We start from the raw sequence: 14,043 nt of genomic DNA, 5'->3' as shown, positions 1-14,043 counted from the left end.
AGTTCCTATGACGCAAAGATTTTAGCGGCCCCTGTGTAGTAATTTTGAGGACCCCCTAGGGGTCCCTTGACCCCATGCTGAAGACCCATGATCTAGTGCACAGTGCTCCAAAAGACCAGGGCCAGGGGCCTCACGGGGCCATGATATGGCATGATCTGCAACTAACCTGGCTGTTAGCTAAAGCTAAAATCATTAACATTATTGATAATGTTACCTTGCTCTGGGGGGTGAATGCTTGTTTTGGCTCAAGTCACTGTTCTATATGTATGTATATAAGCGACAGTTTTTGGGAGCAATAAACTAACCTCTAACTATGCATAGTGCCAGCTGCTAGTGTAAAACAATGGTAATGTTACTGGCACGGTTTGGTGTTTATATGTAAAATATATTGAATGAGTTTTGTGAATGTCCACATTAAACTGGGTACCAATCCATCACCCAGAAGTCCTGTAGCTATTTGTAGCTCATCTGTTAGATTAAATATACTGTAGAAATGAAAGAATACAGTGACAAATTTAAAGAAGACTTACATTGTCAACTGTTTAAATTTAAGACAAGCTTGAGGTGAAGTTAAAGTTATAATTTGTTTGATACTTTTTATTTAAGAGCAGAGGTGATGATGATGATCACACGTGATGATGATGATCACATGATGATCAGTGTGGCGGAGCGGAGAGTATAGACGTTGGATAATCATCATAATAATAAACATTATAGGCTATTGTCGGCTATGTTCCACAGTAACGAGTGTAGCCTACTAAAGCAGTCATTAAACTCTCAGTAGCCCAACTGTTCAGATGCGACCGGCCAGGGGTGCGTTCCAGAGTATCGAAACGAGGTATTGTTCGTTTTTACGTGAACCGATACCCGATAGTATCGACGTCATGCAATCGATACCATTAAAAGTATCGCCGACGATACCCATCCCTAGCCGGGACCCAAACTGGTGAAAATAGTGTGAGCCAGATGTTTGTCAGTGTGCTCCACCTGCTCTGCTGTACTACGCAACCTTATGTACAGGTTTATGTGTAGGGCATCTGAGTCAGTTAATGACATCATTGCCGTTATAACGGACCCTACACGCAGTGCTGTCAGGTTCTCATCTAGACTGTGGAACCATTGGCGCACATGTCTGTATGTCAGAAACTGATTTTTTGGGCTTGGTGCTCTGTGCCTTTATTTTGAATTTTGTATTACTTGTTTTTGTATTGTTTTATTACTTGTTCTTGTATTGTTTTATTGTATTGTGACTGATATGGATCTTCCTGGGTCTGAAATAAAGATTGAATTGAAAATTGAATTGAATATGTATATTTGTAAGAAAAGAAATGTTTTATTTTTTTACTTGAGTCGTGACCCATCAAAATTGGTCTGTGACCCATAAAAATTGGTCCGTGACCCACAAATGGGTTCGAGACCGACCCACTGCTAGGGAACCAGTGCTGTACAGTATATGTGTGAATGCACTGCAGACTGCATCTATCACTTAGATTCAGCTCTGCTAAAACGGGACTGAACGCAGAACAAGGCCAACGTGTTTCAACATTTCTCCTTACTCATTCCCATTGTCATAAATAATAACTGTGTCCTTGCATTCGCATCAGAGAATGGTCGAGCGCCGTTTTGGAAAGGAGAAGGAGGGTTTGGAGAAAGGCTACCGTAAATAAAGATGCTCTAAGTAGGTTGGGTGACTCATCTTAATTCCTTTTCCGTCCCCCTCCCCTTGCTCTTTTATCCCCCCTCGTCTCCAGCGTGATTTGCCATGACGACCGAATCAGGCGCCGAGTCGGAGCCGAAGCAGCCCCAGGAGAAGAAGAAGGAGGCTGAGAACGGGGAGGCCAAAGCAACACCGCAGCCCAGCCAAGAGCCAGCAGGTGGCGCTGTAGCAGCCCCCGTGTCCCATAACCAGGCCCTGCCGGAGCTGCTGCCCCCCGCTGCCGGACACAGCACCCCCGCCAAGAAGACACAGGTCAGCAGCACCCCCAGAACTCCACCTCCTGGGTCAAGTTGTCCACTTAAAGACCTGAGGCCGTTTAATTTAAAAAGCCATTAACACCTGGAATGCATTTTTACGCATTATTACTTTAACCATTCTTTTATGCTTGCAGCGTGCTGTGAGCTTGTATATCTGCTATTTTTCAATAGTTAAAAAAATGCCTTCTAAATTTCAGAACAGTTTTCTGAAAAAAAAACAATGTTGCTATATATCGTTGCTGTCAGGCAGAAATCTCTTATCTTCATATTTTACATTCGTAAAAGTAACTCCCTACTTGATCATACTACAGTGTCACACAAACGCATCATAAGTAGTAGATCCGCAAGCTCAAAACATGGTGTGAAGCGACGCATTTTGAGCTGGGCAAAACCCTAGAAATAGTGTCCAAAGTAAAGCACGCACATCCCAATAAGAAAGAATGTACAGGTGCCAAGTCCACACGCTGTATCTCAGGCAGCTCCCGGTCAGGGTTTCTGCTTTACCAGCCAAAGAATAAATTAATCGGACCTATTATAATCAACGTGAATAACGTCACATGCATGTTTGCAGATACATGCAGTCGTGCACCCAACTGTTAATTACATCTTGTTACGTTAGTTTTTATAGTTAACTAAATCATATTTATCTACTACATCATGTAGATGTGAATAAAGTTGCTGTGAGTGAACTGCTTGCATCGGTCAATGGCCAGTAAATACCGGCTAACAGAAACCCTACAACGTAGGTGCGTGTGTGCGTGCGTGCGTGCGTTGCACCACCCAAATATCAATTCCTAAACATATACTGTAATTGGTAAATAAAGCTAATCTGGTTCTTGGACAATGTCTTTGCACAAAAATAAGATCCCAGGCTTTCTGTAGAACCGTCTTTCAGTCTTAAGAAAACAGCAGAGGTCTCTGTTGTGGGGGGAAAATGCAGTCTGCGGCATGTCTGTGTTTTGTCTGAGGCAGCCCCGAGTTACGTAGCTTGTGATCTTATCTGGGGCCCTGAGTGCTTGTCCACAGATAGCAGTCCCAACAAGTTACCTGGCTGACAGGCTATCTGTTCCATCTGCAGGTGGTCTGGTCACGTTTCCAGAGATTTCAATTAGCAGTGGCACTAAAAGACTGAAGGATCCCTGGTTTCAACCTTTCTTTCCTCTTTGTTCTTGGGCACTGGAAGTAGTCTAGCTGTGACTTCAATCACATTTGTGATAGCTTTGAGAAATGCCAGAGTAAACTGTAACTAGTTTGGTAATGTAAGGTGCTTTGGTTAACTGTGAGAAATGACATAAATAAATGGGTCAGTTAACTTGTAGACATGCTGTGCGTAATCATGGTCTTGGCTGGAAGATGACTCCTTGGAGTTTCTTCTGAATCTGTCAGCTTTGTAAATGTTACTGGATCAGTCTAGCAGCAGTTTAACTGGCAGTCTTATTATCTAGAGTAGGCTAATGTATCCAACAGTAGAATAAAGGTTTTAATTTGTAGTCTGACCGTCTTAAAAGCAATATGTAGTGATTAGATAGATTAAAAAGGCCACAGTGGCCAGGATGATAACAAATGTGCAGGGAAAAAAACAAAGCTTTGGCTCCAAAAGGTTATACTTTTCTATGATGTGCAGAAAGCAAATAATATGAGCACGCTCAAACACTGAACACCATTGTCCTATGAAAATGGGATGTTGATAGGAAAAGCAGGAGAGGATACGATGAATCATCATGGGAGGGGGATGATTGTGAGAAATCTGTCACATGTTGAACAGTTTACATATCATAAGAGTTGAGATTTAAACTGAAGACTGAAAAACATGAAGAAAACACACAGGGCACGAGGGAGGAAGAGCTGCCATTGTCAAGTGTGTGAAATACCAACAACAAGTCTGAAAGGAAGACTGGTACAACCGTGTCAGTTTTTATGCAGTACTTAAAGGAGCTATAGTCAACTTTTTCATTGTAGGGCCGACACTTTGTTTACATCCTAGTCTATAGATTAGAATGTAAACAAAGTGACGGTCTGACAATGGCCAAAATGATTATTTTAATATTATTTTACGCTTTTTGTGGTCATTTTTGAATAGAAACACATATATGAAGCTTATTTATTTATATTTTCGAAACATTATTTTTATTTTAGCATCCGTTTTTCAAGAAAAAGTTGACTATAGCTCCTTTAAGTTGAGATATTACTTTGGCACAAACACACACTGTATAATTTGTAATGTTTCCTATATTCACATACAGTATAGCCTGTCAAATGAAAATGTAACTGTGCTCGCAGTCTAGCTGCAGTAGGTTCACAATATATTGCCTTAAGAGCATGAAAATACCTTTTCAATTTGAAAATGAAAAGAGACAGTAATTGCGCCGCCACTTTCATAGTAACAAGGTAACACGTCCCTGGCCCCCAAGTCCTTTCCCCCGGGTTCAAAATGTTTTCAGCCAAGTGGAAAATTGGATTTTCTCGGTTCGAGAAACAAAATGGCAGTGCACACCTCACACCTCTCCTCTCCTTTGATCTGATTCTGTTGAATCTGAAGGGCCTTTTCCACCGGCAAAGAACCAGTTCTGGTTCTTTCTCCCGCCTATGGGATGAACCAGAGGTGAGCTTTTCCACCGAGAACCGAAGTTGGTTCCGAACCGTAACAGTTGGTTCCGAATGGGAACCACAAAATCCTTGGTTCCTCTGGTTCAATCATGGTTCAATCTGGTGGAAACGCAAGCCGTTTCGCAAGAACAAACCAAGGTTCTAAGAAAGTTGAACCGGCACTGGTTCTGGAACTGATTCTTTGCCAAAGGAAAAGGCCCCTGACAGCGCTCTATTTTTATGTTTTGGACATGTGACATTAGAACCAGGGATTTTTTTGTCCCAAACAGCAATGTTAAGTAACTGACACTTAAAGAGTACTGGGCTATGTGACAGCACCGTGAGCAGGAGAGAACTCCCTACTGACTCCGGTTCGGACAGGCTTCAGGACATCCCAGGGTGCAGGAGCTCTGAGACCGGCCATCAGATCAGTTCTGAGTAGTAACTGTTTTGGAGACTTTGCTACAATCTCTCCTACACTGACAGTCCTACACCCTGCAGTACATACAGTAGTGGACAAGTCTTTCTGAGTGTCAACTAAAGGCTTTGTTCAGACTGCAGGCAAATCTATTTTACAGGTATTTCTCAATTCGGAGAGACTCATTGTTCACACAGTTACTGTATGTGCAAGGGATCGTTCGGACTTCTGCGACCTACAGTATCCGCACCGGTTGCTGTGGTAACAACGTAATGGCATAGACATGAGCTTGTAGATTGGGTATTTTTTGCAAGTGACACCGTTGTACGATGAAGGATATTATAAATCAGCTTGAGTGTCCAGACTGAGACACATATTTACAGTGGAAGTGGGATTTGAATCACATTTCAAACCACCTACAAATGTAGTTCAAGTCTACTTCCCAAAAGTGTGTGTGTGTGTGTGTGTGTGTGTGTGTGTGTGTGTGTGTGTGTGTGTGTGTGTGTGTGTGTGTGTGTGTGTGTGTGTGTGTGTGTGCGTGTGCGTGGTGTGTTTCTTCAGACTTTGTTAAAACCAATCTGATTAGAATCTGAATGGGCCAGAAATCAGAAATTGAGGCTGCCAGTGTGAACATAGACTTAAAGGAGTAGTTCACCCCCAAAATGACTTTTTTCTATTGATTACTCATGCCATGGAAAGTAGAGTTCAATAATATTTTTAGTTTTTTGTCACATTCCTAATACAAAAATGTGATAACAATAAATTTACCCCCATTCGTTCCGGATGGGGACCCGTTTCGAAATGGGTCCCCATCCGGAACGAATGGGGGTAAATTTACTCTAATCAAATTTTTGTCTTAGGAATGTGACAAAAAACAAAAAACATTATTGAACTCTACTTTCCATGGCATGAGTAATCAATAGAGAAAAAGTCATTTTGAGGGTGAACTACTCCTTTAATGCCTACTACAGCATAATAAACAGCATAATTTAACTCATTTAATGCCACCCTTTCACCACTAGAGGGGGCCAAGTGTGCCACAGACAATCCCATAGAGATATGCTGGTATATGCAGAAGCCCTGCAGCCATGACTTGCCTAAACACTTTCCTTTGTGCATGTACAGGAAGAGGATGAAGTTAGCTTGAAGTTAGCTATTGGCTACCAAGCATTTTAAAAGCCTTATTTTCGTCAACTTAGCCATGATTAAACCTTGCACACCTCATGCATGGGAAAAAAACAGAGAAGAATGAGCTCTAAAAAATCCAATGCAATCCTGGATTGCATTGTTGTGGGTTTGTGCAGTTTGTTCACAGCTTTCAAACAAAAAAATCCGATTGGAAATCCGTTCAGGCATTCTTGAGATAATAGCCATTATGTTTTACACTGTTGTGAGCTTGGAGGTCTGCTACCTGAGTTGTATGGGGGTTGTATGGGGGTTAAACATGCAAAATCGCGATTGAAATCATGTTCACTAGTTTTGATGGGGTCCAAAAAAAAAAATTCAAAAAAATTTTTTCCAAAAAAAGATTTTTTATTTTTTTATTTTTTTTTGAATCACGTGTATACACGTGATTGGCACTGTGGGATGCGCTAATATATCACGTGTATACACGTGATTGGCACAGAATGAGTTAACAGACCTTGATGTTCGTCCTTCCTTTGTAGGAGTCAACGGAGGAGGACCTGACGTCCCACCGGTCGTCCACCAGTCGTCTGTCCAGGTCTCCGTTAAGAGGAGTGAAGAAGCTGAAGATCATGCAGTGTAAGATCGCTCTGCTGGACGGCTCTGACTACACACTCACTGTGGAGGTAAGAGGCTGGAGGTGCCACTGGTTATTACTGATAACTGCTTCTAAATATTCACCTGTATGGACAGATGGATGATTTGTCTGAGTTAAACCAACGCTGTATCTACCTGTGTACATACTGTATTATGCACTCAGTGTAGAAGCAAGATTCCTGCACACTCTCTGTCTTACAAATACAAAGTTTAATGGTGACACACAAAGTTTATGCCCGGACGAAGGTTGACATAACCTGACGAAGGTCTCTGGGCCGAAATGTGTTTTAGAGATATTTCAGACCTCATGAGACCGTACGCGGTGCAGGTTTTTACAAACATTTTCTAAAAGTCACTAATGTTTTCACACCTCGCCAAATGACTGATGAAGTTCATAACGCCATCCTCTGCCTATACAGTAAAATCTATTAGTGTGTACAAATGGAACCAAATAGACCCATAACTGTCCATTTAGTTCCACTTGTATACTCTGTGAGTTAAATGAACTCTAATGATTTTGCTGTGTGCTGCTGCTGAGGGAGGAGGAGTAGGAAACCAGTCGGTGACTCACACCCTCCTCCTTAAATCTCTCTCTGTTAAGTAGATTCCTCCCCACCGGGAGCTTTGAACAAGGGGGATTAGCAAACTGTTTTGGGGGGGAGAAACCATGAAATGGGAGCGCTTTGTTGGAAGGACTTCAGTGTCGGACACCCTGTGTGGGTCGGCTGTGATTACTTGGCAGCTTGATCTCCCACTGCGGTCCCTGGTAGGATTTCTAAGGACATTGGCCTAGAAACAGAGTCAGCTTGGACGTGGAGCGCAGCAGATATACTACTTACCAGAGGGGCTACAACAATGCTTCCCCTTTCACAAGCATACAGTATGTCCATGATGATAAATCGGTCTTACTGGGAAATTAAATAAGGAGCACATTTGACCACCAGAGACTGAAGGCATTTGCATTCTTTGCCATAAATCTCCTTTCAGCCAGTTGTACGTCCTCTTTTCCCATAAATTCTAACAACACAAAACTGTATGCGGTTGTGGTTTGAAGGTATACCGTGTACAGTACGTCGTCTCATGCTGCTGTAGCAACCAGACTACGGTAGTTTTGACGGTCGATGAAGCAAGGCTCTTTCAGAGCCAAGCCGTCTATAAGGAAGTGAGTGGCTGTCAAATAAAGCTGAAACCTTGAGGCATACGTCACAGATACGTCATGGACGACTGACTTCATAGACGTGTCTCATGAAGTCGAAATCCATATGTAGCCACACTGTTATTGGACCTAGTCTTTATCTTTTGAGCCAAACACGAATGAAAATAAAAGCCTGGTTACCGTGGCTGGTCTTGATCTAACATTTAGTTTTCGTTTTGCGTAAATCCACTTGATCATCTTACAGCGTCACACAAAAGTATCAAAAGTATCAGACCTACAAACGACGCATTATGAGCTTGTAGATCTGCTATATTTTGCTATTTTCAAAAGGAAAATGTTAGAGATGAGGTCAGTTAAGCTAGTGTGCCAAACCATAGAGTTATAATAAGTATCCTTATTATAACTCTATGGTGTGGACACCAGATATACCCGCCTGTCCACTTGCATTGAGCTGCTCAGCCAGCGCATGAAGCGTACTTCTGCGTTTGAAACGCATCTGAAACGTGACGTAGTGGGGCCTAAGTGATGCGTTTTGCGTCATCGAGTTTGTTCATGGACGCGCTGGGGCTCCAAGTCATGAACGAGCACTTCCGCTATAAACGCGCAGTCAATACAAAGAATCCTCTAGATGCGCATTCATGTTTCTGGTCCCAACTGCAGTACGTCAAAACGGCCACCATGTCCATGGCGCTTCAGCCCTCCCCCTAGGTTCTGGGGGCTTGGTGGTCCAAACTTTGTGTCTATTAGTGTCTGTTATTGAGTATGTGTTTACTAGGCGCGTGCTATAAGGATGCACATGCAGTGAGGAGTGTGGACAGGAAAGACTCCAGAGGAATCACCCTGACCTGTGTGTTTACTACCAGCATCTAATCCTTTGGCCATGCCTCTTGCCAAGGCTTCCCGACGGCCTCTGACAGCAGGCTAGGATAACCTCGCCTCACCCACGTCTCTAAAACTAACAATCTCTTGTTCGGTTTAACTAGGGTGAGCCAGAAGAAACCAGTTTCATCCTGTTGATTAGGAAGTGTTGAATAAATGTACTCTGTAGAGCCAGTTCTGTCTCTTGCCTAAAGCGCCCCTCATTTGCATGTTACGCTAAAGGCTTTTTACTAGCTAATGCTGCCAACTTGAACATCTTCCGTTGACTGAGCTGGGAGATGTTCAGTGTCTTGTTCAAGGACACATACCTGTGGCCGGGCATGTTGGCTGTCCCTGGAATCCAGCCTGTGAACTTTCGCCAGGGATATACAGTACATATCTTGGAATAATGGGCAACGTGGATTGGGTGCCTTTACTTTTAGTGGTAGTCTTAACACTCTCAGCCAAGCCGAGGGTGGGGCGAGAGATGATGTTTTCATGTGAGATGCAAATCAACAAGCTCTAATTACTTTTGTGAAGTAATTAGCCGAGTTTGTGGAATGGCTTAGCGCTAAGCCCCAACCTGTTTTGACACCTGGATCTCCCCACGGCACGGGGATCAATAAGCGTCTATTTGTCTGTCTGTCCGCGGCGTTCGTCTGTTCGACCATCCATCTGTCTTTCTGTCCGTCCGTCGATCTATCAACCTGTCGGTCTCTCTGTCTGCCTGTCTGCTACAGACACTAGTTAAGGCAAGGTTAAGGTTATTATGGAACGCTGCAAAGCACTATGGTCCTTGTTAAACCACGGAATAGACTCCTAGCTGATCCTTGTTTTCTTGTAAGAGAGCCTTCATTCTTCTCTATCCCCACACTCCCCCGGTCCCATTTGAAATGAATCCAAAATGTCAAGATATGAACATGTCTAATCTCCGTGACCTCGCCGATTTCGAGCTGAACTCGTTTTCCTCCAGCGGGAGGAAACTGGAAGTTAACTCGACCAGGAAGTTTCTCATCATCACTCCAAGTGACAGAGAAATTGTGTTTCTCTTTGGCTCGCATCAGAGGCTGTTTATGCAGCACATGATCGCACCACAGAGCATGGAGCGAGGAAGAGAGGGTGAAACAAATCCCCCATTAGTTTGTTAGAATGGGTGTGCTATTTTTGCAGACTAAGCTGGTTATCTTTTAATATGAGTGTGTGTTCTTCATCCCTCATAAATTACTGTGAAGTTGAACACCCACAGCATAGTGCTATACTGCATTATCACCACCCAGCCCCATCCCAACGTCTGATTCACACTTTGAGGTGCTACAGAGGTGCGCAGTCATGTATAAATCAGCCATAAGCTGGCGATAACCAAGTGATGGACAGTAACTAAGTACAGCTGTTTCAACTCTTCGGTATTTACTGCTCTTTTCCTGAAAATGTCCTGTAAATGCATTTTTGCAGGTTTCTTTCCCTGTTTTGCCTTTCTCATTTTTATGGAGAATGGAGCGTATTTTTGGCAAGAAACCATTCCATTCCCATTGAAAAGGCAGAATCCCCCTTCATAAGTAAATTTAAACTTCGAAGTCAGAGAAGGTCATCAAAATAGTAAAAACAGATGATCTACAAGCTCAATGTTCTTCAAATCCCCTGAAAATCTACTGTCTTGCCAATGGCAGGATTTGTGAAGTTTTGAAATGGCACTTCTGTACATTTACTTGGGTACTGTTCTTAAGTACATTTTTTGAGTATTTGTTTTTTTGTCTTTGTTTTTTGCAAGCTGATGACTTTCACTCTGCTACATTTCAAATAGAAATATTATACTTTTGACTACACTTCTAGGAAGGGTGAACTACTCCTCTAAGCCCTATTTTAATGACAGTGAAAATAGTTCTTAAAATAATTCGTAGAAATTCTGACAATTTCTAAAAATGTACTTTGTATATTTGTACTTTCGAATGCTTGAGTATTTACATGAGTATATACTTTGTCCAGCACTGGTAATAATAATAACATGTTGCAGTGTTTTGGGGTGAGCATGCTCAACCCATCTCCCCAAAACGATTACTCTGAGAATGGCCGTTTTCAAACCCCATACAAATGGCTTTGTCGCGAGGCAACACATAGATTTCTCTTTTTGACATTATGACTCATTGTGTTGTTGTTGGAACCCATTAACCCTCCGCCTCTACCGTGAAGCTCCTTCAGGAGATTTCAGAACATTTGGGGCGGTGGGAAGCAATTCTCTAGCCAGACACACAATCTCTGTATTTGTTTACGGTGAGAGAGAGAGAGAGAGAGAGTGAGTTCCCACAGCACCCAGCCGTACTGATCACTAGACGGGGATTATGGAGTGTGGAGGCAGGGATGTGCAGTTAGTATTGGCATTGATTTCCATTTTTGTTAGTTTTTTTTGGAGGTGGTGGCACCTAGGACTTATGCCCTGACAGGCTGACACCACTTTCATGTGTTTTTCTTAAAGGAGAGTGGGCGATAGGGAGACAGAAATGTTCTCAAAGTAAAAACTCAGTTCTAAGCCAGCAGGAGTATTTATGATACCAGAGATGGTAATGGATAACATGTACTCTACACGATTCAAAGAAATCCAGTCATGTAGATCTCGGGATCCATGTGGGAAAGGCGTGGTTCAAATGTGGATCTCGGACTTATATTAATGTGGCCAGCTGATGACGTCGTCAGTCATCTATGATTTCAGTCGCCTACGTATGACTATGAATTTCTGCAAGGTTTCAGTCTGCTCGGAGCTCTTTGATTTCCATCCATTATAAAAACTAGATCCTTACCCCTCTCCTCACCCGTCCCTAAGGATCCTTACCCGTCCATACCCGTCCGATCTCGGGCCGCTCACGTCAAGAGATCGCCTATTTATAAACTGGATAAATACCCGTTTGTAGCCTTATATACAGTATGCCATGATATTATGATGTCACCCCTTGCCCCTCTCTGATTGGCTACGGACTACGACTTAAACACAGACAGACAGACAGACACACATAGATTTGGCTAGATAATAGATACTGCAGATAGGACGGAGACCTCCGGGCTTCAGCCTCTTCAAATTAAGCCTCTTCCCTGCTTCGTCCCTTTTGCATTTGATGTTACCCTTGTTGATGGCACGAACGTCACGCAAAGCCCGGTGCGAACGTCTGACGAAGCCCTGTCTATCACTCAAGGAGTCTGATAGAACTACCAGAGAAGCCTAGAACTTCCCCTGCTCACACCCCAAATCTGGGACCATTTTAGTCTTTCGCTCCCCGGGTTATGCCCCGGGCAGTGATTCAAGGACAGACATTTTTTGGCCGACACAGACTTGGTGGCTTGTTCTATGATTAAAGTTCAATAATTTAAAAGTAATGAAACGTGAGTGGTGGAGGCACTTCTGTTGCCTATACCGCCAGTTTGCACAAGAGATCAGGCGTTGATTGCTCCAGCGGTTTTGCGAGCTTAGCTTCGCACACACAGACACACACTCTTATGTAGACAGTCACCCCAGAGCCACGAGCTAAAAACATTCTCTGTATTCCTAAACACATCCCTGGGCATGCAGATACCTGCCTGCATTTACTCCACTTTAACAACCTACCCTAACAACAGCATCCTCCTGTTGCTGCAGCCTACATTTTAAGCGGGTGTATACGAGTAAACGCAGGTGGATGCATGTACTTTAACTCTAGTCAAATGTACGCTAGACCGACAACCTGTTGCACAAACAGGTGTATATCAGACAGAATAGAATAATAAGACAGAATAATAAGTGAAGTTATGAATTCCACTACAGCGCACCACACTAAAGCCCCTGATACACGTAGCAATTGTTTCATCAATATCAACCAGCAACGACCAGAGGCGTCAATTGGGTATGGCAGTTGCCATACCTTGGCTGAAGGGGAAAAAAATAAAATGTGCTTCCTAAAATAAATTCATGCCTGTTGATAAGGTATGGCAATGTGACTGGTGTCTTGCACGGGTGAAGGCACAAAAAGATGAATCCATTGACGCTGCCAATGACCATACCCAATTGACGCCTCTGGTCGTTGCTGGTTGATATTGATGAAAAAATTGCTATGTGTATCAGGGGCTTAAATGTGTTGCCATAGTCAACATTGTTTGACATAAAACCTGTTCTTTCTGTGTGTGCTCAAATAGAACACAATGTAGGGTTTCATAACGGCAGCAGCTTCTGCCCTCTTTTTTTTGGGGCATTTTCTTGCTTTATTTAGATGGCCGTTGGTAGGGGGGCCCGTTGGCTCAGCCAATAGACCATATGCTCCTAGTGAGCAGCACGAGGACCTGGGTTTGAATCCAATCTCGTCTCACACGTCTCTCCTCTCTCTCTGTCTGCCCTTGGTTTCCTGTCTCTCTACAGTCTCCTGTCTGAAATAAAGCCTTACAAAAATGCCAGAAATAAATCTTGGGAGGGGAAAAAAAAGATAGGTGACCGAGGACAGAGAAAGGTGCGTGACATATGCGAGGGAGATGGATTCGCACTCGGACTCACAACGAGCACACCGTCACTGTCGGGCAGAAACCTCGTATCTCCAGGTTTCAAATGCGTATGTTTTTTCTTTTTCGTAAAGTAAAGCCCTGCTTCACCATACAAGACTGTCGCACAAAACTGGTGAAAATAGCCGATCTACAAGCGCACAACGCCTCACGGCGCGAGGCGTAGATCGGCTATTTTCACTATATTAAATCGTTTTTAAAATGAACGTTTTTTTGGACATACAAGGTTTCCACCCGACAACAATGATAATGGTCAGTGGACTAGTAGCCGGCTGAGGCTCCAGGCAGTGGCGCCCCAGCAGTTCCTGATGGATCTCTGACAGCAGTGCTGGGGCTCAGAGTTGTTGAGACGACACCACTGTCACACAGCACCATTCTGACGCAACCATGCTGGTTCCCTGAGAGCTGTCCCCTCACCACTAATGATCTGACTGCTGCAGACCATTTCATACAGTACACTCTAATGTGAGGAAATAGCCAGCACACAGTGAATGGTTTATTTACCTCTCACGGACAGATCAACGGACACGTTTCAACCAACAGGTCTTCCTCAGCGTTGTCAACGACCTGTTGGTCGAAACGCGTCCGTTATAACTGTCCGTGAGAGGTAAATAAACCTAATAAAAACATTTGAAAATGACATTCCGTGTGTGCTGGCTATTTCCTCACTTTCATGTCATTATCGAGCCGTGCACCTTACAGACTTTTATTTAATCTGGAGTGTCGTGGGCTTTCTGCTTTATTGCAGTCATTTCTG

General features: G+C 43.3%; 1 protein-coding gene across 1 annotated transcript in view; it reads left to right on the top strand.

Annotated features, from left to right (window-relative positions):
- LOC308284797 (band 4.1-like protein 3) overlaps positions 1–14,043 on the top strand; it is an 85,304-nt gene that overhangs the window by 18,904 nt on the left and 52,357 nt on the right. The window contains exons 2-3 of the mRNA XM_080725524.1: positions 1,752–1,969; positions 6,646–6,789. Coding sequence (XP_080581650.1) covers positions 1,763–1,969; positions 6,646–6,789 — 351 coding nt within the window. The 5' untranslated portion in view covers positions 1,752–1,762. The remainder of the gene's footprint in view (positions 1–1,751; positions 1,970–6,645; positions 6,790–14,043) is intronic.

This window comes from Nannobrachium achirus (assembly GCF_963921795.1).
Source record: "Nannobrachium achirus genome assembly, chromosome: 5".
In the NCBI taxonomy this organism is placed as follows: Eukaryota; Metazoa; Chordata; class Actinopteri; order Myctophiformes; family Myctophidae; genus Nannobrachium; species Nannobrachium achirus.
Note: the sequence above shows the minus strand (reverse complement) of the source record. Positions and strands in the feature narration are given on the sequence as shown.